General features: G+C 41.0%; 1 protein-coding gene across 3 annotated transcripts; it reads left to right on the top strand.

Moving 5' to 3' along the window:
• RCAN3 (RCAN family member 3) lies at nucleotides 1–23,134 on the top strand. Of its 3 annotated transcripts, XM_081203344.1 has the most exons (6): nucleotides 1–655; nucleotides 3,214–3,379; nucleotides 7,328–7,579; nucleotides 15,852–16,025; nucleotides 18,143–18,314; nucleotides 18,988–23,134. In XM_081203344.1, exons 3-6 carry the CDS (start codon nucleotides 7,385–7,387, stop codon nucleotides 19,194–19,196), a joined length of 750 nt encoding a protein of 249 aa, XP_081059470.1. In that variant the 5' UTR covers nucleotides 1–655; nucleotides 3,214–3,379; nucleotides 7,328–7,384; the 3' UTR covers nucleotides 19,197–23,134. The 3 variants fall into 3 exon arrangements, with proteins under 3 accessions (XP_081059470.1, XP_081059469.1, XP_081059468.1); XM_081203343.1 differs by lacking the exon at nucleotides 3,214–3,379 and having other exon boundaries at nucleotides 2–655; nucleotides 7,332–7,579; XM_081203342.1 differs by lacking the exon at nucleotides 3,214–3,379 and having other exon boundaries at nucleotides 2–655.
• Nucleotides 23,135–25,040: the final 1,906 nt, after the last annotated feature.

Raw genomic sequence — 25,040 nt, 5'->3', positions numbered from 1 at the left:
CACTCAGGGCTGATTAGCGCCATTAAGTGTAAGTGAAAAATGAACGTGTGAAAGTGGGTCTCATGTTGTGCATTGGGAGTCGGGAGGCAGGTTTCTACTCTGGACCAGTTGAACCCCGCTGAGGTATACCCTCCTCCACTCCACCTCCCTCACTGAGGGGAAGGAAGAAAGAGTTGCTGAAGGGGAAATAAAATTCCGCCTTTTCTGCTCCACCCCGTGACCTAGGCTACCAACCACAGAGAAGACTGGGGGGGGGGTCCCTCATAAGGAGGGGGGGGATAAACGCGCGTCTCCCACCCGTTCGTTCCTTCCCCTCCCGTGCCCTCAACTTCTCCTCTATCCGGGTCACTCACTCAAGTAAAGTGGGAGAGAGAGACGCGCATGCCCGAGAAGAAAACTGGTAAGCGCGGCCTCGAGAGCTGCGCACGGGCGCGGCGGCGCGCTCTCTGTCGGAGGAAGAGCAGCTGCAGCAGCAGCAGCATCGAAGAGGGAGGGGCTCTCTGGGCTCTTTCCGAGGCGCTGTCGATCCGCAGGCTGGTCGTGCCTGGCTGGCCCTGAGCTCGCCTTCCTCTTTGGCTGGGCGGGGCGGAGGGGCGCCTGAGAGGAGCAGGGAGGCGCGGGTGGCCGCGGCTCTGATCCCGGCGCGGAGGAGACGGTGAGTGAGGACGGAGGGAACCCGGGATCCCATTCTGCCCTCGTTTTCTCCTCTCCCCCCACACACCCCGGGTCCTTTTGCCCTTTCCCCCTTGCCATAAGCTCCCCGCCCCCCATGCCGGGTGTGGCTTCCTTGTCCTTCGCTGCCCTCGCCACACTTGGTCTGAGGGGAGCCGTTGCCGCCCTCCTCTCGCCTGCTTCCCCTGCATCCAACCCCGGTCCCCTGCTCTCGTTTCTTACCCTCTATTGTCCAGGAATGCCTCCCCCAATTATTGCAAGCTAACCCCCCCCGTGCCCCATTTCTGTGGACCCTCTCCCCCCCCCTCCTCGACCGGTCCTTATCGACCCCTGTGAGCAGTTCGTTGTCAACATCGTTTCTTCTTCCTCCTCTTTTATTTTTTTTAATTTAATGTGCGCACCGTCACGCAGTTGGAACCTCCATGGACAGGGGCAGTGTATCTTTCACTACTACATGGGGGGGGGCAGACGACAGGGAGGAGGAGGCTGCTATCTCCTGCTTTCATGCCCTGCTTGTGGGTTTTCCCGAAGGCACCTCTCTTGGTCACTGATGGAAACAGGAAGCTGGAATAGGTGGACATCTGATGTGGTCCATCTTAGCAAGGTCTTCTTATTACCATCACCTGCTCAAGAGACTGTTGTGTCTGTCTTCCTTCTCTGCTTCCTGCTCAACCTCGGAAGGGCATTGTGTCCTAAGCCCCTCTTTTTGTCAATTCTTAGTACCTCTTCCCAGTGCTGCTGGCTCCCTTTTCTGCCCCCTTCATATCGAACCCCTTGAATCCTCTACTATTCCATTCCAGAGGAGATGTTGGCCTGCCCCTGACTGCCCCCATCCCCCACCTACGTGGGCAGCTGTGCCCTTCTGCCACCACCCCAACTCGGGAATCTATTGTCACCACCCCTTTTTTTCCTTTTGCTGTCTGCAAGGGGGTGATGCCTTCATCTATTCCCTACTGTTGCCTCTCAACAGCACCTGCCTCTGTCCGCTCCCCCTTACTGCCTCCTACAAATATGTTACCAATGCTCCCCTTCGCCAGCTCCAGAACCGATTATTTTTCTTCCTCATTTTTCTCCTCTGCGTTGGCCTTGCTCCTTTTTAATGTGCGTTTTCTGGCCTTACTTCTCCCAGGCATTTCTTATCCTGCTTATTTTCCCTGCTTCTAAAGCAACTTGTTGCCTTGCCTGTTTGCACACATCTATTATTCCTGTGCCCCCATCTCTTCTCACCAACCTTTCTATCCCCTTTCTGTTACATGTGCATCATTGCTGCTCTTTATTGCTTCTTTCTGCCCTTCTCCATTGCTAAGCCAGTCATTCCTTTCTTCCAGTTGTCCATCTTTTCATTTTTTTATTGTGCTCTTTACACCATTTAGACCTGCCTTATTGATACTTCATTTACCACTGGTCACTCTTATCTATGTTTCTTGTTGGCTTAGCCCTTATTTCTTGTACTTTCTCCTCTGTTCCATAAAGGCACTATGTGTGCCTCCGGTGTGATGGGAAACTGGTTTCTCCATCACATGAATGAGCCATGGCAAGTATTGGGTTTACCCACTCCCCTCTCCTGTTTGTGTGCTAGAAGGGATTAGAAGCATCTGTGGCCGGTTTTAAACTTGCTCTGATGCCCTGTGATGTCCAGTCTCAGGGCTCATCCACACTAATTTTCCTCCATACTTTCTAGGCACAGGTCCACGTTTTTCCAGTCTGTGTCCGTGCACATTTTTTTTGCCCCACCACTTCCCCTGCAAAAACCTGCTCTTTAATGTTCTCTGCAATCCGTAGAAAACCCTAATTGCTGTTTGTTCCAATTCAGCATTAAAGAGCGGGTTTTCCTGGGGAAAGTGGTGGGGCAAAATAAAAACCAAAAAAACCCCAAACCACCACACTCAGACACAGACCAGTAAAGGACAGGGCAGACGGTAGGTGTGGATGAGCCCTCAGAGTTGTGGCTTGTTTAGTGACATCAAGCCAGGATCATATTGTGGTTAAAGATTGTTGCTTGTTCTGAAACCATAGTTAAAGTAAACCACAGTTTTAAACTGGCAGCAGATATTTCTAATTTCTTTCTGGCATTCTCACTGCTACTTGTTCATAGACTGAGAAACCAAGGTTCCCCATTACTTCTGATAGAATGATAATTCACTCTCCTCATCCAAAGAGGAGGAGGAAGAGGTGGTGGTGGTAATGGATGGGGTGGGGAGGATAATGTTTTCATTAGGGAAGAGGTGGAGTTCTTGACTTGTTTCAATTAGAATGTATAATTTCCTCATTGATTGGTGCGGATGGGTTTGTCAGCACAACGAAGTATGTCATAGGCACAGACACACAGGTTAAAGGAACCCGTGGGTTCATTCTCTGTGTCCTCCATGTGGATCCAAAAGGTAAATGTTTGCCCTAAAGTGGAAATGGAAAATAATCTTTAACATCAAGCTACTTGCATTCATATACCAACGTATCTGTCCTTTGCAGTTTGGGTAAGCTTGAATTTTGTAGCATAGGAATTAACTTTGGAAATATTTTTCTATTTTTCTGCTTCATCAGTTTACAGATTTCGCCTTCCCAAGTCATGAACATCAGAGTTTTAAGCGGTGGTAGATTAAAAGCAGAATTCTCTGCCATGTGATTTGGAAATATGCCCTACTGTGTTCAGAGGGGATTGTTCCTATGTGTTTAGGATTGCAGCCTAAGTTTCAAACCACTTCAGTTAGTAAGTGTTTGCCTTCATCCCCACCATTACTTTTTATAAAATCCTCTTTTTGCTTTAATTCTAGCAATGCAAATAAAAGATGCTCAGTAAAAATGTTTGACAATTTATTTTCTTACCCTAAAAATATTTTTTCTGTTCTTTTCTGTCAGCATCTTCTGTAGAACAACAGATTCAGTTTTACAAATTTCCTTATGTAAAACATACATTCTTCAGAGAAATGGTACACTGTAGTGTTACAGAAGGAAATAAGTATAATTTTACACATTACATCATAGATTATGAAAACTCACATACTCATGCGTTATTTGGGTAAAAAATGTTTTGCCTTTTCTAGAAGACTGTTGTAGCTTAAATTTAAATGTGGACATGTGCACTGTTTTCTCAGTCAAAGATTTAAATTGTTTTTCTTTGAAATTTTAAAATAAATAATAGAATGAATATCTTTCCATATAAGCCTAAGAACAGCTCCTTAAAGCTCCTCTTTCTTCGTTGTTGATATTATTTTTTATTGTTTTTCCAAGAAGTGTCCCAAAGCAATTTGCAAACTGATACAATCATTAAAACCAAGTATAAAAACCAGAATAAAATGTTAAACACACACACAGGCAGGTATAACTCAACCCACTCTACCAAAAGATGAGTAAGAAAGTGGCCACAAATCATGTTATAATGATAGTCATAGGCTGCTAAATAATAAGGGATATTAAATACCGCAGCAATGCTATATGTTTGCTTTCAGTGCTTGAATACACACACACAGGTTCTGTGTGCCTTTTTACTTTTAAAATCTCTCTACTGAGAAATAGTAAATCAGGTCATTAAGCAAAACTTTTGTATTTCATACATGGTTTTGATTTTTAAAACTTAAAAGTACAATGAATCATTTAATTTCAAAACTCCTATGTGTATATTATTACTTTTTCTGTTGATACAGTTTCACACAGTTTTCACAACCAGTCCTCAGCTCAAAGCAGTTCCATCAGTTTTTAGTTCTTCATTGCAAGAAGATTACAGGCAATCTTTGAATGCATAAAATTCCAACCTCTTGATTCAATCTATTAGTCATTTTGTTATATTATAAGAACAAAAAGTTCATAAGCCAATTTGTACCCAGTCATGGGTTGTGCTTCTCTTTAAGAACCTTGCAATTGTCAGTCTATTGTTATCTGTTTGTAAATGGAAAAACTGAAACAGAGGTCATTTAAGGTTACTTATGTCATCTCAGTTCAGCAGCCCATAAAGCTTGAAGCTAGTGTTCTGTACTGTAGCTGTAACCTCCTTTTCATCGGATAACGCAATGTAGTTTGCTGCATTGTAGATTTCTTTGTAGATCAGCATTTCTTTCTGTTGAAGGTCTTTTTACTAAAAATGTCACTTTGCAATCCTTCTTGTAAAGACAAAGTGTTTACAGAAAGCAGAAAATGCTGCTCTTTAATCGTATCCTGATCCTTTAAGCAAATTGTTTCAGTTTGTGTTCCCTTCTTCATCAGTGCCCCTCCCCTCTCAGTTTAAGGAAGATGCAATGCTGAATCGGGTTTCTAGAATTCTGTACTAAATTTCTCAGTTAACAGTTGGACCACCCCCATCCAAACATTATGTGCTTAACATAAAAAAACAAATATGCAGTAAATATTTTGGCTGCGGAGTCCTGCTTCTTGAGCACTAAATGTTCATGCAAAGTTAGCCTCTAAGCAGAAAGAACGCCAAGATTTTTTTAAAAAAACCTACTGTAGTTAAATGGTATATAATTGGTTTAAATATAATGGTTTAAAGAAAGTTCCTCATTGCTCTGCTTTCCTACTCATCTTCCAAACTAAAATGTTTGGGACTTGACTTGTGAAGTCACCTGTCTACGGAATGATGATACTGCTACTTATTTCTGTTCTCTCTTACAAACAATGTAGTGTCCTGTATCATTCCTGAAATTTTTATTGACTGACTAAAGTAATGGCCATCTAATATTTTTAACCTAAGGCTGTTTCCAACCATTATAATATACTCTGGTACTTCGGTTTACGAACTTAATCCGTTCCTGAAGTCCATTCTTAAACCAAAACCATTCTTAAACCAAGACGCGCTTTCCCTAATGAGGCTTCCTGCCGCTGGTGCCCTTCCACCATTGAGTTTCCATCTGTAGCCCGAGGTAAAGTTCACAAACCGGAACACTACTTCCGGTTTTGCGGAGTTCATAAACCAAATCGTTCATAAACAGGAGTGTTCTTAAACCAAGGTACCACTGTACTTTTATGTATATAACTGAATATTTCTGATACTTTTCTCCTCCTACCCCACACTGCTCTATCTTAGATATTTGGCACATTTTGGGCATATTGCTGCCCAAAAGCTGCTGATTTCATAGATATATAGTCATTTTTATTTGATTTACTATTTCTTTTCCCCTAATATATGTATTCCTGCACTGTGGGTGAATTACTTCATATAGTTCTTTCCCCCGTGCACAAACCAAGCCCTCACAATCCCTGCTGGAAGCCATGTGTCGCAGCAGGGTTGAGTGAGGGATTAAATTGCATGCCGTGCCTTGTTCTCATTTCAGTCTGATATATATTGTGTAGACGTGCCCCAACTACAATGTAGCTAACTTACTGTTCTGATCCAGGGAAGGCCACAGGAGTTTGAAACATATTTTCTTTTCTTTGCTGTGTCCTGTGTTCTTTTTGCTTCAGGACCAGTTATTGGAGTACTGATGATATTGTGGTAAGGCACCTTGAGAATGTGACAAGGACTGGGGAGCAGAGAAGTCCCCACTTTTTAAGTGTTTTCAAGCTTAAGTGTGGAACTCCACTGAATTATTGATTTGTATATGTATGTTTTATGAAGCATATATCTTCATTTTGTAATTCTAGAGAATATCCAGCCGGCTGATATAATTTGGGCAATACTTTAAAATGTACATTGTTGACTGTTAATGCACACCGGCAGAAATATTGATTAAGTCAATATATTTCTAAATATTTAATTATTTTCCTAAACATTGTTTCCTTTGAAATTGAAACCAGCAGAATATTATTGAAAGCTATTTGCACGGCTTCTACAAACACCATTTATTAAGCTGATAGTACCAAACACATTTCGAATAACTTTCATTGTTAAACACACCAATAGTAAGTACTTCTGTAAAGATTTTTACAGAAGTACTTACTATTTTACAGAGAGGTCCGCAATTTTGGCCTGGCCTGGGCCTTGCTAGCCAAGACTTTAGGACCATATTTGCCCCTACACATCAGTGCCCTGCCAGCCTTTCCTGCAGGCTTACTGATTTCGCTGTTCCAAATGAGATATGCCATGTGCCTCATTAACAAAGCAACTAAACAATTTCCAGTCTCTCCAGTTCTCTCCTCTGATTGTTTGTAAGAAGTAAAAACTTCTTTGTTCAGTAGCACTTATTTCCAAATCAGATTGCAGCCTCAGCATACTACTAAGTGATCTTGTTTAGCATCCTAGGTTTCTTCACGGACTAGTATATGTGATCAAGATCTATGAGGCTCAGCTCTGGCTGCAAACTTTGGAGGTACCAAGGGTGTTCACAGTGGTAGCTCTGTTTCTGTGGAACTTGCTTACTGGAAAAACTTGTCATTGTTCCTCCTTGATGTCCTTTTAGAGACAGAACAAATAAATGTCATTCAGCTGCTTGTGAGTGCTATTTTGGCCACTATAGTGATAAAGCTTCATACAAAACTATATTTTATCAGTCATCTGAATAGATAGAAACACAACTGTAGAGTTGGAAATGGATCCTAAGGGTCATCCTAGTCCAACCCCCTGCAATTCAGAAATCTCAAATAAATGAAAAGTTCTCACACTTGAAAGAATGGTCTCAGGTTTTTTTTAAGAAACTACCTTCCCATAGATCTTTTTCCTGCACATGATAACTAAACATTAAAACTTCAAGTAAAACAGTACCGTACAATTCTCTTGTTTTCTCTTTAGGCAGACTCCTGCTTCAAGTCTGGAATACAAATTAAGGAAGATTGCTTTGAGTGGACAATGATTAGAGATACAATGAAGGCGTGGAGTGACAGTCAGTCAGATCTTTACAGCAGTGACCTAGAAGAAGAGGAAGAAATGATTTTTGGAGAAAATGAAGAAGACTTGGAAGAGATGATGGATTTAAGTGACCTGCCTACCTCACTCTTCGCCTGTAGTGTTCATGAAACAGTGTTTGAAGTTCAAGAGCAAAAGGTAAGACATGGACCAAACTAGTGTTGATCTATTAAAATGCCTGTTAAAAAAAGTGTGCCTTTATATCTTACACTGGTAATTTATCTGATACAGGCAACTTTAAGTTCACATGACCCAAATACACATATGATATTGCTTTGTTTTTTATGAGGGGCCAGATAAGAATAGATTATGCAGAAAGGGAAGTGAATGGGAAATATTCGGTATTGTACTTAGCTTTTCTTTAGTTCCAAACAGTGGTCTGGAAGAATCTTCTACAGCTTGGATGTTCAACTGGTGGGTCTGCATTGGCACCCACTATTGAGTTGCAACAGTAACACTACCACCCAAAAAATAATATGGAAAAAAATAAGAAGTAGATCCTCAAATGCATGGTGTTTTGAGTACTACTTATTAAATCAGCCATGTGCATAAGAGTGGTTTGGCCTGTCATATCTTGTTTTATTGGCACACACACAGTCCCTTTGCTCCTCCCTAAGATATGATAAACATTTCCCAGATTAAACAGAGAAGCTCCTTCTTATATTAAGCACATCTTGTATGAATGCACATGTAGAATTTCCCTCTTCATTTCAATGGAGAGGACAACTTGTACCAGGTATGGATACTTGTAAATAAACCCACTCTTGCAGAAGCTCCATGTGCTTTTTAGATTACCTCAAAATTTTCATCTAATTTGCTCATAATTTTGTATTAACTACTTGTTTAGAAAGCAGAGAATGTGATTGCTATATAAATAAAGAAACAGAGTTGGCATTGCTTACAGTATTGAGCAGCAGTTGTATGGTTTATGCATTGCAATCCTATGCAATCCTTGCTGCAGTTGTTGAGATTTGGGCCAGTGTAAACACTCATAGGATTGCAACCTTAAGCACGGGAAGGCCAGTTTGTTCTGCAAACAATTTTTATGAGGTATCCAACATTTCAAGCCTCATAAATATCCCCACAGAATTTTAATAGCTTGCTGAGGGCTGGCAGAGCCTATTTCATTACCGTGCTGGGCACAAAGGGATTGTGGAGCTCTCCACATACACACCCTTAGCCAGCTCACTCACCTGCATGAAGTACCTTGTTGCCTATAGCAAGGCTGCACATTTCTTTCTGAAGAAAACCAAGGCAGATAATGAAAATATCAAAGCTGCTGAATTAGTCACACACCAGGCTTTAGAATATGCCGTGGAACTTAGATGAGCTTCTATAGCATTTTAGAATGGCTTTCTCTGGGTCACTTTAAGTTCCTATAATTTTGGCGGAATAGAATGCTTTGAAGAAACAGGTTTTGTATAAGCAAATAGACCTCTTCCAGGAGTGTGAATGCTGTTACTGAGATCTGATCCTGAAGTTCTCAAAATCATTTAAATATTGAACTGCTTTTTAAATTCTTCTCCCTCTCTGTCATCTTTCTTTAAAACAAACAGATATTTATTCATGTAGAGGGAGTAAAACACTATTATTATTTTTCATTGTCATGGCAGTCCTAGAGTAAGGTAGATCATGCGTAAGCAGGCATGTTTCCATGACAGCTCTGTGCAACGCTGAATGTGCTCCTGGATTAATATAGATTTACATTTTTATAATATGTGTTGCTGACAAAACATGCTTTTTTCTGCTGGTATCAAGTGTTGTGTGTGAAATACTGGATTTTAGATAAGCTTTGTGTGCTACAGATCTCTCATGTGGATTTTTTAAAAGGGAATAAAGACTTGCCTTTTAGTGTCTTCTTTTTTCTAGTCTGTTTAAAATGCGATTCATCACAATTTAAATAGCCTTAATATTGTTCCCTAGAGTTGGATTAATCTTTCATCTATTTCAAACAAAATATCTTAAAATTGCAAACATACAATAAAATTGAGTGTAACAGTTGTTGGGTAAGTATTTGTAAACGTCTAGACTCTGGAATCAAAGTTTTAAAAGCCCAGGCAGCCTGCTTCCTATTCCCTACCTCTTTTTCCCCACCGGCTGTAATTTAGGTTGACCAGAATTCCATCAGCTGGTGGGTGTTAGTTGGGTTGAGACACGCTATTTCCATTCCAACAAACTATCCTTTTTTGCAAAAGTAATGAACATGTGATCCCACTCCCCCCCCCCAAAAAAATTTTTCCTTCTGTCCTCATGTTTGTAAGGAGTGTTTAAACCACAGTTTCTCTGTTGGGACATCACAAATTAACTAGGGAAACTGATTAAAAAATCAGGAAGTATCTGCAGCTGGGCATTCAAGAAGGGAGAAGGGAGCTTGTTGTTTGTTCCTGCTCCAAAAAACCATAGTTTCTTGGAACTGAAATGTAGCTTCTGCAGCTGGCTGATATTTGTGGTGCCCAAAAAAAGCTTTTAAGCAGAATGGCAAGTCTACAATTTCACTGACTAAAACTGTTCATAATATGGTTCAGATACAAATCAGGCTGAATTATATTGTTCTGAATTACATTTTCCAGTCTTGTGTTTCAGATTTCTTTTTTTTTGCAGTTGACAGAGGAGCTAACATGACCTTGAATGTTGAATAAACACCAGTTTTTCTTAATTTCTGATATAGCAGGTGTTAGTTGTAACATCTGATCAGCATTCAGTTTTGCTGAAATAATGTTAGCTACTAATATTCACCTCTGTTTATGGAGATGTTTCCATAACACCATTCAGTCTTATGCACAGTCTTATATTGCAGTCTTGTATTATTCGCACTTACCTGGGACATACTTATGGGTGGACATGCATAAGATTACACTATGAGAAATTTAAACCTGACAGTTTCAGATACCAGATTAAATATTGTAGTATTAAAGAATACAAACGGAGCATCTGGGATTGAGCAGAATAAAAAGCTGAAAATATTTATTGAACCATTGTTGCTGAAAATGTGCTGTGCAACTGCTGGGTGTGTTGTGTAGCTAAACCCACACCACCTTCTGAAACTATTTTTTCTTACGTTTGACCTGCTTATTTTGAACACCCTTTGATTTTTAAATTTGAGGGAAATATATATTTAAGCAGGTTACAGAAGTTCCAACCTGTGGGTGGATAGGTCTTGTCAATCCAACTGTTGCATTTTATCAGTTTTTTAAAGCTGGCCATTATCTGAGATTTCTAGTTTACTAGAAAATCATGGATACTTACAGGTCTGACCCCATCATGGAAATACTTATCTCTTCCTGCCTTGCATTCTGCGTAGAGCTCATCTGCTATGTAGCCAAGCTCTGTGCAGTTGTTGTTTCTGGCTCACTGCATAAAGCAAAGGAGGCAGGGACCCATCCCGGGAATGCTTCACTGCAAAAATAACCCGGTATGATTATTTTGGTCTTGTTTCCTATAATCCTTATTATCTCATCTCAGTAACTGCCTGATATGTTATCCCATAAGCCTGATCTATTCATTTGGCTGCCTCTGCATGTTCATTTCCCAATGTTCTGAAAAACATGGTGACTTAACAAAATTGTGCCTCCTTTGCACAAGGTCATCTTGGGCAAATGTGACCGGAGATGATGTAGTGCTGTGTGTTACGCTGCATACTTTTATTTTATTGCAAGCACTTCTCTCAATTTACAATTCACAGCCCCCAAACCCTGACCTTGGGGGCCCTTCTGTGCCAGAGTTCTATGGCTTAAAGGGGGTTAAATAGTGAAATAAGATATTTATTTTTGGCAGCAAGTAGCCCTAGGCATCCATAAATGAGAATTTCTTTGCCTCAGTGGTTCCAGCAAGGGCATATTCAATAGGTGTGTGTTTAGATTCCTGGGGCCCAAAATACACCAGGGGGAAACTAAAGCATCTTTCCATCCCCAGGAAAAGGAGCTGGCAACATGTTGTCATATTAGATATGCATATAATTTTAAAAGCAGCTTACTTAACAGCTCTTGGATAGAAGAGAGAATTATGTAATAGCTGATGTAATAACACTCCTATTGCTACTTGGGTGGGTGATGGTAAACACAACTAACTAAAAGATGCCTGCTCTCATGAGAGGGTGAGTTGTTTTCTTAGTAGACCTTTCTTTTTCAAAGTTTGCACCCAGTGGAAGTGAAATAGTTTAGTATCTTTTTTAAAGGTGCTTATTTCTAGTGTGGTATGTTGAAGATAGTATGTTGCTGGATGGGGTTTTTTTGCATTCTGATGAGGTTTTTATTACCTTGTTTAGCTGGTTCTTCTAACAGTTTCTTGAATTAAATTTATTATAAAATTAAACATCTTTGCAGAGGTCAGTTTTATTGTCTTAAAGCAGGGGTGGCTAACCTGTGATCCTCCAGGTGTTGCTGGACATAAAACTGGTCCCTGACTATTGGCTGGGGCTGATAAGAATTGGTCCAACAACAGCTGGAGAGCCATAGTATAACCATTCTGGCTTAAAGAGTTTTGTATACTGCTATTGAGTGCTCACTGGAAGGACAGATCGTGAAGCTGAGGCTCCAATACTTTGGCCACCTCATGAGAAGAGAAGACTCCCTGGAAAAGACCCTGATGTTGGGAAAGATGGAGGGCACAAGGAGAAGGGGACAACAGAGGACGAGATGGTTGGACAGTGTTCTTGAAGCTACCAGCATGAGTTTGACCAAACTGCGGGAGGCAGTGGAAGACAGGAGTGCCTGGCGTGCTCTGGTCCATGGGGTCACGAAGAGTCGGACACGACTAAACGACTAAACAACAACAACAATACTGCTATTGCATGCTGCTCTGTTTTAAGCAGAATTCTTGCGTTTTTTATGTCTTGCCACTACAGTGGTACCTCGGGTTACAGATGCTTCAGGTTACAGACGCTTCAGGTTACAGACTCCGCTCACCCAGAAATAGTACCTTGGGTTAAGAACTTTGCTTCAGGATGAGATCAGAAATTGTGATCCAGAGGTGTGGCGGCAGCAGGAGGCCCCATTAGCTCAAGTGGTGCTTCAGGATAAGAACAGTTTCAGGTTAAGAACGGACCTCTGGAACGAATTAAGTTCTTAACCCGAGGTACCACTGTACAGCCTGTCTTCTCACTAAAATTTTGAAGTGCTGCAGCCTGTTAGTGTAGACCGGGCATTGGGAACATCAGGCCTGTGACCCTCTCCAGCCCATGTCCCTCACTGACCCTGCTCCAAATCCTCCTCAAGTTTTGTTTTGTTTTTTGCCTGGTTGGAATGTGTTTTTGAACGGTGATAATTACTTATTCTTGTTCGGACGGAGAAATGGAGGAGCAGCAGATAGAAACCTCAGACTTCCCTGTGTCTATAATGTAGCCTGCTTTACAAAAGTGAGTCACATCTATTGCTCTGCCCAACTTTTGTCTCTCTCCCCCCCAGCCAGCATGTGGCCCTCAAGCTGAAAACTCTGGTGCAGGTAGTGTTGAGCAAGATGGGCTAATGGTGTGATGATATACTACTTGCGTTTCCTATCTAATGCTGGCTTCTTCTATGGAGCAATATTACCAAATCCCTGATAAAAGAATATTTCATCTCCTAGTGAATGTGTATCATGCTTGTCTGGTGCAAGGTCTGTATACTTGCTCAATGCCTGGTCTCTACATTTCATACATCTGGATCCACCAGCAATTCCATCTTTCCAAAATAGTCAGCCACAGATGATGGAGTGGAAATGCACAGCTTCAACTCTGTTGCCTTCTCTGATTCATTAGCCTGACATTCAATTTTAAGTGAAATGCAGGCAGGGAAGTTTTTAAACCCAGGAATGGGAACCTGTGGCCCTCCACATGTCCAACTTTCATCAGCCAGCATGACCAAAGGTCAGCGATAATGGGAGGTGTAGTCCAGTAATTTATGGAGGGCCACTGGTTTCCCACCCCTGGATTAACTCTTTACCCCCCACACCATTTTTCTGATCATGGGTGTCCCACAGGGTCAGGAGGGTATTCGAGTATCACTAGCATAACATATGACCTGTGTGTACGATGCCAGTAAGTGGTAGGACCGTTCTCTTACATCCCTAACCATATTAAAACATCTACATATAAAGGGGGCTTTCTTGTTTCACTGCCCTCACAATTTGGGGACTGGCAGCCCAGGAGACGACATTTTCTGTGGCAGCTGCTAAGTTGTGGAATTCCTTCACCACAGAGGTGCATCTGGTACCTTATGCAATTTCCCTCATGTGCTGAACTTGCACGTATCTACCCTGTCCTTTGGCATCTGACAGATGTTTTTAGGACCCATCCTATTCTATTTCTTTTAAACTGGTTTTAGTAGTGTATTTTTAAATTGCTGTACCTTGTAGTGAAGTTGAATTAATATGATAGGAATGCATGTACAAATTGCCTGCCTGTTAGCAATGTTTTGTAAATATCTACATCTGTTGACACTATCAGATGTATGAATTGTTAATGCTAGATCCCTGCAGCTTTTCTAGCTGCCTCATGTTCTAAACTTCTAGTAAAAAATGAGTCAGATGAAACTACTGTGGCTGCCTGGTGAGTCATCAGTCAGCAGAAATACAAGGTCATCAATGAGATTGAACTCATTCAGAGGGATGGTGGCTTCCTATGAATAAGCTTGATTTTAAAAATACCAGTTCTTCTACAGCATTTTAAAAACTATCAGTTGCCTTCCCATGTAAGTAGCGTGGACACAACACATATTAGTAGCTTTCAATCACATTATTTACTAAAAAGTTATTATCGAGAAAGATCTTAGTACTTAAATTCTCCACCCATTTGGAAAAACTTATTTTAGCCTTTTCATCTACAGCGGGGGTGGTCCAACATGCAGGCCACATGCGATCCTCAAGGCCTTTTTGGCGGCCATTTCTAAGTACCAAACAAGCGACGCTAGTGGCAATGGGAGTCCCAACATCCAGGATCGTCCCCTCACTCCATTGACCACCAGCAGCAACGAATTGCTGCACTCTGGCGTCCTTGGAAATTCCCACCTCCTCGGTTTCCCTGCCATGGGTGCTCCAGGTGATGGGACGGCGGCCAGACCTTTGGTAGCAGGGGTTCCTCCTGATCGCTGTGGCAGGGGTTCTCAAATGGTGTGATGCGCCACACTGGTGTGGCAGGAGAGGATGGCAAGTGTGGCGGGAAGATTCAGGGACAATCCAAGTAGGATTTAAACATTCCAGTGTGTGGTATCGTATTGTATCATAAGATTTTTTTTGGGAGCGTACAACCAGAAACAATATGCATGTCTTTCTTCAAGAGCATTGGCTATTCTTCTACAATTCTGCATGACATATTGTTGTGAACAAGGATTTTCAACTCTGACAAATATGAAAGATCAGAAGAGAGAAAGGCTTATTTGTGTTGATGAGGAGATGTTAGTTTGTCTCAAATTAGACCTAATATAAATATGATTACCCAGCAAAAGTAAGATCACACACCTCATTGAGTTTGTATACATCCTTAAGGTACATATTTAAGAGGCTTGTTTATAATTATACTTGGGAATGATTCATGTTCTTATGTATCTGCATTGTTTTATACTTTCTGGATGTCCCATGATCATATTATAAAGTAGTTGTGTTCTATGTTATAAATCAAGCACTGCTAGGAGTTGTTTCTTTTTGTTTTCAATATATTTCTTACCAATAAAAGGAATGGTGTGGCATGAACAAATTTTTATTCTGAACGTGTGGCATGGAGAAGAAAGTTTGAGATCCACTAGTCTAATCCCTGTTAAAGGGGTGGGGGGGATAGACAAGACAAAAACAACAACAGGAGGCAGAAGAAGAGGCAAAGCCTCAAAATATCACTGAAAGATAAAACTTTATCAGTAGTAATAGTCCCTGTGAAACAATAAGATGATAAATATATTTCAGTTGATGACAGCCTTCCTCAGGGGCACTTCACAAGATTAAGTTTCTGTCAAACCAGAATTCAAATCCCTGATTACCATAAATCACTATCTCTTGGCTTCAATGCTTTATTTCATAGGATCCCCATGCATGCAAATGAGATTATCAAATAGTCACAAATGAAAAGTTCAGTGTGAATGTAAAATCCATAAAAGGAAAACCCTGAAGGTGGAATCCCCCCTCCCCACTTTGTTTTGAAGTATGAAAAAGCTAGTTAACTGTAAAACACTTTGCACCTTTTTCATATCCTAGTACTGTATGTAAAAGACTTTGAGATTGGCCACTAGATGGCCCTGCAAGCATTACATTATATACGATCTTTTGTTGAATATAACTCCTGTTTACATAAATATGAGGCAGTTGGTTTTGTTTTTGTACTGATGCTCAATGCAGGTGTAGGTAGAACTCTACTAAGGAACATTACCAACTTGATTTTGTAGTGCTAACCTGCAGTAGTAAACTTTGAGGAACCTTAACAGCAAAAATGCTCTGTTTCAATCCCTAGGAACGGTTTGAAGCTCTCTTCTCAATCTACGATGAACATGTTACATTCCAGCTATTTAAAAGCTTTAGAAGAGTAAGGATAAATTTTAGCAATCCAGAAGCAGCAGCAAGAGCTCGAATAGAACTTCATGAGACCGACTTCAATGGGAAAAAACTCAAGCTGTATTTTGCCCAGGTATGCATGCATGCGTGTTCGTCAAGTTTTGTATCCTGTCCTCCTATCCAAGGTGACATCTCTCTTCCATATTATCCAGGTGTGAAGCACCTTATCTATCTTACCCCTTGTGGATAATTTATTAAGCCTTCCATGTATTTTTCCAGTAGCAATTTAAACACGTGATGGCAAACACTGCCTGTCTTTTTGACCTGTTCTGTTCTAGACCAGAGACAAAAGTGAGCAGGCAACAAATGTAATTTTTACCTTTTGTAGATTAGCCTCATTTCCACATCCAGACAAGCAAGAGACATTATAGATGACCATCCAACCTCTGCTTAGAAATCTCCAGTGAAGCAGAGTCCACCACATTCCAAAGGAGTCCATTCCATTGTCAAACAACTCTTACCATCAGAAAGTTTAGTCAGATGTTTAGTCAGAATCTCCTTTCTTGTAACTTGAATCCTTTGGTTTAGGTCCTACCCTCCCGAGCAGGAGAAAACAAGCTTTCTCCATCTTTCATGTGACCAGCCCTTTAGAAATTTGAAAATGGCTATCATATCTCCTCTTTAGCTTTTGTGCTGCTGCACCACACTGTTTACTCATGTTAAGCTTGGATCCTTTTCACATGAATTACTGGCAAACCAGCCCCCCCCCCATTTAATATTTGTGCATCTGGTTCTTCCTGCCTAAGTGTGGAACCTTACATTTGTCCTTATTGAAATTCATTTTGTTAGTTTGGGCCCAGTTCTCCAATCTGTTAAGGCCATCTTGAATCCCGATGCTGTCTTCCATGGCATTAGCTACCCCTCCAGGTTTGGTGTCATCTTCAAATTTGATGAGCATCCCCACTATCCCTACATCCAAGTTATTCATAAAATTATTGAACAACAATGGACCCAGGCCCGAACCCTGTGGCACCCTACTTGTCACCTTTTTCTGGATGAAGAGGAACCATTAGTTACCTCATCCGGCCCATATTTTACCAGCTTCCTCGCAAGAATATAATGGGGGACTTTGTCAAAAGCCTTAGTGAAACCAAGATACACTACACCCACAGCTTTCCCCTCACCCACCAAGCTTGTAACTATCAAAAAAGGAAATGATATTCATCTGGCATGACTTGTTTTTGAAAAACCTATGCTGGGTCTTAATAATCACATCATCTTCTAAGGAGACATTTGCCTGCCTCCAGTCTGCAGGGACCTCACCCAGTCTTCCAAGAATTCTGAAACATTATATATTATTTAGTGCAACCCCAACCAGAACAGTTGGTGGCCATAAGGCTATGTTTTCCTTTCAGAAAGGAATGTACACAAGCCAGTATGTTCCTTGCAGATGTTTTATGAGCTGCTGTACTTCACTATGGAGGGTCAGGGCTCTATGCACTCAATGCTTTTTTTAAAAAATGTAAAACTCTACCCTTAGAAAGTATTGTTCCTGTGACCTGCATTTCTCTTACCTCATACAATTATTCATTTTTTGTCTTGTGTTCATTTTATTCTAGCTTCAGTAGTGAAGAAGAGGAGTAAGAATCCAAACAGGGCGTGACTATTCCCCTTCCCTCCCACCACCACTGGGCTTATTGTTTGGCCATTCCTGGCTTTTTTATTTCATCGGAAATCAGTCATACACTTCACAGCCATAAGCGCTAGAAACATTATTGTAAAGAAGAAAATACTGCAGTCGCATACGATATTCGTCCCTGCACACAATCGCAGCACATGCACAACCCTGGATGTAGTTATTTCATTAGTCATGAGGCTGGGGATCTATTCCTTGCTTAGCCAATGATTCAGTGGATAGCTTTGAGCAGATCCCTGGCTGTAAAATTGCATGGTAGTGGCCTCCCCAGCTGGAAGAATGGATGAGCTAAGAACTAAAAACCATTCTATAGTGCATTTGTAGTGTAGGCATTTGATAAGAGCTTAGTCAGTGTAGTCTATACTGACGGCATGGTCAATGTTTAACTAAAATAGCTACAGGGAAGGAAACTCTGCGTTTAGTATCTGGATTCCTTCTCCAGTCAGTGAAAGAGGTTTTTGAATTGTGTGGCTAGGCTAGAAAAAGTGTTAAGAACTATCTTTCAGGAGAATAATATCCTCCTCTTACTGTTCTGACTGCATTTGTTTTTTCAGGTTCAGGTACCCAATGAAGTGGGAGACAAATCTTACCTCTTGCCACCACAGCCTGTCAAACAGTTCCTGATATCGCCACCTGCATCTCCACCAGTAGGATGGAAGCCAAGTGAAGATGCCACTCCCATGATAAACTATGACTTGCTCTGTGCTGTTTCAAAATTGGGCCCTGGTAGGAATGCTTTCTTTATGCCTTGCTTTCTCCATTTCTATATTAGAAAAAATGATAACAGCAGGCTTGTAAATTGCCACTTGCCTGGTAACCTGTGACACGTAAAAATGGTCCCGAGATGACTTTGAAAGGAAACTTTTTTTTAAAAAAAAAGCTTTGCTTTGTTTTGGGACCAAAAATGACTAATATGAGTGAGGGGGCTACCATAAACGTCTGTCGTCTAATAACTTTTGTGAACTTTTCTGTCTGCAATAGACTGCAATAAGGGACTATAGGTAAAAAGAATAAATTTGATACAAAATGTAAACGGAATTCCATAACCACAAAACTTACAATGTTAAGTTGGAATGGATTGTTTAAAATTTGATTCTGCAGTTTGAGCAGATTGATTTCCTGCTCCCCAGTGGTGCTGGTTGTTGGCACCACAAGTTGGAAGTTGCTTTGTCTGTGAGGCAAACTTATGGAGGCAGTGAGAGATTACATCAGGGGTAAAGGGACTGGGAGCAAGTGATGTTAAGTAGGTCATTTCTACTCAAATTGTCCTGTAGTTTTGATACGCTGTTTAGAATTTTAGACGGGAGATATATAGATATATAGATACACACACACCTCTTTTATAGTATTCTGTCCACCATACTGATACAATAATGCTGTAATTTGTCCTACCCTCTAGGGGAGAAGTATGAGCTTCATGCAGGAACAGAATCCACTCCCAGTGTCGTCGTCCATGTGTGCGAAAGTGAAACAGAAGAGGAAGATGAAATTAAAAATCCCAAACAGAAGATAGTGCAGACGAAGCGTCCGGATCCACCACCCACATTAATAAATGAAACAAAAACTCTTGAATGTACCCTAGAGGTAGGGGGTGGGATGCACTACTGAATTTGAGGCTCTCTGACAACAGCAGTGAGTGGTAAATGTTTGCATTGCTGTGTGACGCATAGCGGCAAAAGACTTCTCTTGTAGTCGTCTCGCATCAGAAAGACTATAGATGCCAACGTTTTGAAGAGCACTTTAATTTTAAGGTTAACTCCCAAGATGTAGCAAATCCACTGGGTTTCAAGTCCTAGAATACTAGGAAGGTGCCATTTTTGGAATGTGTGTTACCATTTTCTTGGTGTTCAGAAGGCAGAAAGGAACTTGGCTGCTGCCATCTCTATATGGGTTACCACATGGTTTTGTATGTGAGTCTCATGTATATTTTTGTGTGCTGATATATAACATGATCTGAGTAACATGATGTTCTAAGTAATATATTGATGAAATATAAATGTAATGTACAATGTACATTGTTATCGGTAGAAAAATCTCAAACTGGTTTGGGGTGATAGAACCAAATTTCCAAACAGGTTTGCTTTTGTGATTTTTGTTTTTCCTTAGAAATGCCATAGTTGTGTGTGTTGAATTTCAAGGTACTCTTGTGAATTGACGTGAGGCAAAAGACGACATTGGAACTGTGATAGGTTGTCTTTCTGCTCGTTGCACCTATGAAATGCAAACTAGGAAGCTGCAGATTATGGACTGACTCCCTCTTTGGCCCGTGTCTCCTAATTTTTCTTAGCCTGTGTCTGTCTCCAGCTGTGGCTGTCCCAAGTGCAGGATTTATTTTCTGTGTTTATCTTGTATCTCTAGCAGCAGGATTCATACAGCCAGGAAGGGTCCTACATCCACATGCCTCTTCATAAAGCTTAGCGCCAGAGTGTTGCACGTCTTGTCCAGCCAACTGGATTCCTCAACTGGATTCTCCAGGATGTGGTATGCAAAAGTGCACAGTCACCCCCTACAGCAGTGACAGTGTAGATGTGCCCCTGTGCAGGTCTGGAAGTATATATCCCATTTTTCTTTTCCCCATTCCCTCCTAAAGGCTCAGACTGGTTTGTGCCCCTACATAGCAGGGTGGATTTGATTTGATTTAAATCAAATCAGTTTAAATCACTCTTTAAATCACTAGTCAGTAAGACTTGATTTAAATCAGTTTTTTACAGAAAGACTTGTTCTTGCTGGTATAATCTTAATATTTACAAACATGAAAGTTTCATTTTTGGAATAATAAATTTTCAGAGTAGTTTTTACACTTATATCAAAAATTACTGATTTGGTTATACTATTAGAAATACATAAACAGATAATTATGAAATTATTGTTTATATTTGGACAACTTTTCTGCTGTACTTTATTGGAAGGAGAAAAATAATCATTTCCTTAATAACAACTTAAACAATTTATTTAACTAAAACAATAACATAGCATATGTATCCATGTTTGTTAACTGATGTGGTTAAACGATTTTGGGGGAAAAACAGACTGAGTTTTAGCACACATTAAAAACTTAAAACAAATCCTTCTTTCTTGATGAATAGTCTTTAGACTATAATGTAACTTAAATAGAAAACTATCTTTAGAAATATTTTTCCTCCAAAAGCATTTTATTTTAAAATCCGATTTAACTCAAAAAAATCCAGTTTAAATGAAAAAATCCATTTTTTTCTTTTTATCCACCCTGCTACATAGTCTTCTTTGCTGAGCTATTACAGCCCTCCCACCCTTCAATTGTCCTACTTCTTGACACACAGGCCCTCTTCAGACCCCTTTTGGTACTCTTTGTCTTGCAGAGAACATTGATTTAGCAGGTTGGGGTGAGCTTCTGCTGGAATTGCTTGCTTATTGCCTGAGCTTTCCTTCCTTCCTTCCCTCTCTCCCTTTGCATTGAACCTTCTATCCCTACTACTTCTTAGGGAGGGAGAAGAATGTGCTGCAGGAAAAGTGTTGACCACCCAGCTGCCTAGACTTGACAAATAAGGCTAGCCTTGTTTGTTATGCCTTTTCTTAACACTGTGTTTCCCACCTTAGCATTTTTCAGCAAAGTAGCACCTTCAGATGCCAGATATTTTCCGTAACACTACATAGCTGATACTTTTTATGGTTGAACTAAATGAAAGAATGGAGGGGGTGGGTGGGAAGTATATGTTGGATTCTATTTTATCTGTAAAACCATCAGCTCTACCAAATTTGCTAAAACCAAGAGTCTTGTGGCACCTTAAAGGCTGAACAAGTGTATTACAGCACAAGCTTTTGTGGACTACCTGCAAATTTGGTGGGAATTGTGTTGGATCTCAGTGGGGAAGGACCTCTCTCTTTATGCCCAATGCCGGAAACCGCTTTTCTTCCCGCTCCACATTATCTGACATACGTGGTGGGGGGGAGTGTGTTCAAGTCTCTCTGCACCAGGCTATGGAAACATTCAGAAGCAGATTGAATCGCTTTTGCTTGAGACTTTTTGGAGCCAAATACACAGCAGAAAAATTATACTGGTTTCAGTTCTCTACATCTGTCAGAAGCCACAGAGAAAGAAGAAGCCACCAATAATGGCTGGCTGCTAACACCAGTCCAAATGTGTGACCCCTTATTGATAGTGATTCAAGGAAGTCTCTACCACTTCAAGCTTAAGCAGGACTTTGTCCTACTAGTGAGTGAAGACTGTCTTTGCTTGGGACCAGGTTTTAGGGGTACAGTGTTGGAGGTGGACCAGTAAGTCCCATTCAAAGCTTGCACAGTGCTAAAATTTACTGGCTGCCAGTTATACTTTCTTCATGGGCTGCCCCCAACTCTGGATGCACATGTAAAGTTGAATATAGTAGAGAATAAAGGCAGTTGCTCTTTTACCAGAATAAATCTTAATTCTTGCCTGTTTATTAAGAACCAAGGCAAAGGTACTTATCACAGAAGTTGTTGGTTCCCTAAAATATGTTGTAAGGTTTTCTCCTCTCTTCTGTTAGCATTTTTTTATAAAAAAAAATCTTGATAACATTTGTTCTAAAGAAAAGTAGAATTTGGTTATTTCCAATAAATAATCCATGTTTACTGCGGTGTGCTCAGAACTGAGTATTAAGTCTGTTTTTGCATGATAAACTTAGGAGGTGAGGAAATCAATTCCTGAATGTGAACCATGATGATATCCAGGTGGTATAGCTTTGTTTGTGGGTCTTTGAAACCCTCTATACCTCAACTAGATTCCCAGTAGCTGACTTCCAACTTCTCTTCAAGAGTCCTAATCTCTTCATTAGTGAAGCTGCAAGATGTGTTCATTTATAGGTTTATGTACAATAGCGAGATCACCTATAAATATATACTTAACAAAATTGCCTGGTACCTGTCAATTTTCTAGGCAAGCTGTTTCCTAAGGCAGTAGAAAGGAGATCTGCCCTTGGGGCCAAATCTGCTTTCCTGAAAAATGTTCCCTCGTTGCCAATGCAGAGGTGAGAGAAGTGTAAAGAGACCAATATTTGAAGCAGCGAGGTATGCTGGCAGGCTGCTTTAGAGAGTGAGGATTGGGGTGTTAGCCTGCCACACCTTCTGCTTTCCAGGGCCTATCATTAGGCAGAATGAACCCTCAGTTGGCAGATGATTGGAGGCGGTGGCAGCAGCCACCCTCTGTTTCTCTTGACTCCTCCCTTGCCATTCCCTTCTGTGTGCCACATGTCCTGTGCTGCACCACATGTCCTGTGCTGCGGAGGGCATTATTCTGTCGCTAGTGTTGAAATAAGATCCAGCTGCCAGCCTGGTTGTCTTGTGCAGATGGGATGGGAGGGGGAAACTCCACTCTGTCCTTTGCCTCAGGCAGCAAAATGCCTTGGCCCATACATTGTACTTTCTCAGAGTGGCTTCCTGATAGTTGGGGACCAGGGCTATAGAACTTGGAGAATACTGTGCTTTTCATAATGAAGTGTCAAATCATGAGACGTGTTTTACAGCCTGGTATTGCTATAGATGATGGTCAACAGTGTTTTTCAAAAAGGACAAATAAAACATTTTGCCATTTATGTGCCTTGTTTTTTCTCTGTGAAACAGGAGGGAAGGAGACAGAGATGACCTATGAAACCACAGTCTATTGTGAATTTCATCTGGCTGAGCCTTGCTGCAATTTTCATTTTCATTAGCTTGTGCAGGAGAACGTGGCACATTTTGCCCCCGTGTTAATTAGCATGACAGAGATATTCCCTCTTGAACCTCAAACGTCTTGAGCTGGCCTTCCTGGGAAACATAAGAAGGGCTTCAGAGATGAACAGAGGTAGGTGGGTTAGCAGTAGGCCAGGCATTATACTGTGTTTCCTGTCCACCACCAGAAAATAGGAGCACGGTTTGCATACTGGGAATAATACTGGGAATGTGCTACCTGTTAAAACACTGGCTGTACAAGCCTATTTCCAGAACATTAAAACAGAGGTTTTACCAATAAGCAGTATAAAATTTGCAGTAATGAATCACGGAAGAGTGTTTCATACCGAAGGACCCCACCATCTCTTCACCACAAAGGTTTTGTGCCCTTCTACCCTTCCTTGGAGCTAGTGCTCTTGTGTGCTGAACCATTTCTCCAGCAAAGGCCTGAAGCTGTTCCTACTTAATTGATTTCAAAGCAGGTGATGTGATATCTCTCTCTCTCTCTCTCTCTCTCTATATATATATATAGATTTCATACACTGACATAATTTTTTCCTTCACTGGGAGACAGGTTTATCTAGTGATAGGGGAGGTGTGTTTGTTTAGGTAACTAAGTGTTTCGAAAGTTTCAAGGTGGGATGAGGGAAGGAAAGAAAGGGTTCCAAATCTTGTTAATATGAGCAATCAACATAGTAAAAAGTAATTTCCCTATTTACTGTTTCCTGTGTGGGCTTTTATTGCAACTTCAAGGTGTTATTCTGCTACTTTGTCATTCATACTTGAACAGTGGACCTTCTACTAGGGCTAGGAATGTCTGGGCCAAGCTCAAATCGAGCTAATTCACTTCTAGTAGAATTTTGCTCGCTCATGGACCCTGATCCTTTAAATTGGGGTGGGGAGCCACTTTTGTCTGAAAAGCTGGATCAGGAAATGGCGCGTCCTCTGCAGGGCTTCCATTCAGTGCTGCTTAAATTCAGCACTGAATGAGAACCCTGATGCTTTCACTAGGGATTGGATCCACTTGGGAATTCTGATCCCCGTCAGGCATGCAGAGTATAAGCAACACCCACTGCAAGCCCCACTGCAAAGGAACAATTGAAAATACGTGGTGTAGCATTCAAAGAGCCTAACAAATCATTAGAATAAAAAATTTTTCCTTCTCCAGTTGGTTGCTTTCCATGTGATTAAGTACCCGCTGATAGAAATGTATATGCAACTGCCTCTCTGCAGCCAAGTATGTGGTTTGCGTTTCTAAATCACACACTTGCATTTCAGACCACAGAGTTGTCGTTGGAGGATGCAAATATTATACTAGGGCTAGTGTACATAACCAGCTTGGCTGCCAACCCCACAACATGTTGCTTCTTCAGATCCTTCTGTAAAAACTCTTTTCTAATCCTCTCCTTGGTTTGTTAAACTTCGTTCCCAGTTGCCTGGGAAACATTACACATTATCATTTGCCCTCTTCTAGTATGGCAATAATGATATGCAACCATCTTAATTAGTTATCATTCTACTATTATTTTTTTTTAATAAAAAGTCAGCTGGTCTGGGCATCTGTGGCCTGAAGACCTAGGTGTGAGTGTGCTAAATTAGTATCCATTTCCCTATGAAAGATCATCATCCCCCTCTGATCTTCCTCTGGCTTCATCGACAGCCTTCCCCAAATCCCCAAACTGGTGCCCTCTAGATTTTTGGTTCAAAACTCCCATAATCTCCACCCAGCATTCTCAGTGGTCAAGAGATTTTACAAAAACGCCCCCCAAAAAACCAACATGATTTTTTTTA

This window comes from Podarcis bocagei (assembly GCF_964188305.1).
Source record: "Podarcis bocagei genome assembly, chromosome: 7".
In the NCBI taxonomy this organism is placed as follows: Eukaryota; Metazoa; Chordata; class Lepidosauria; order Squamata; family Lacertidae; genus Podarcis; species Podarcis bocagei.
This window is presented reverse-complemented; position numbering and strand designations above follow the sequence as displayed.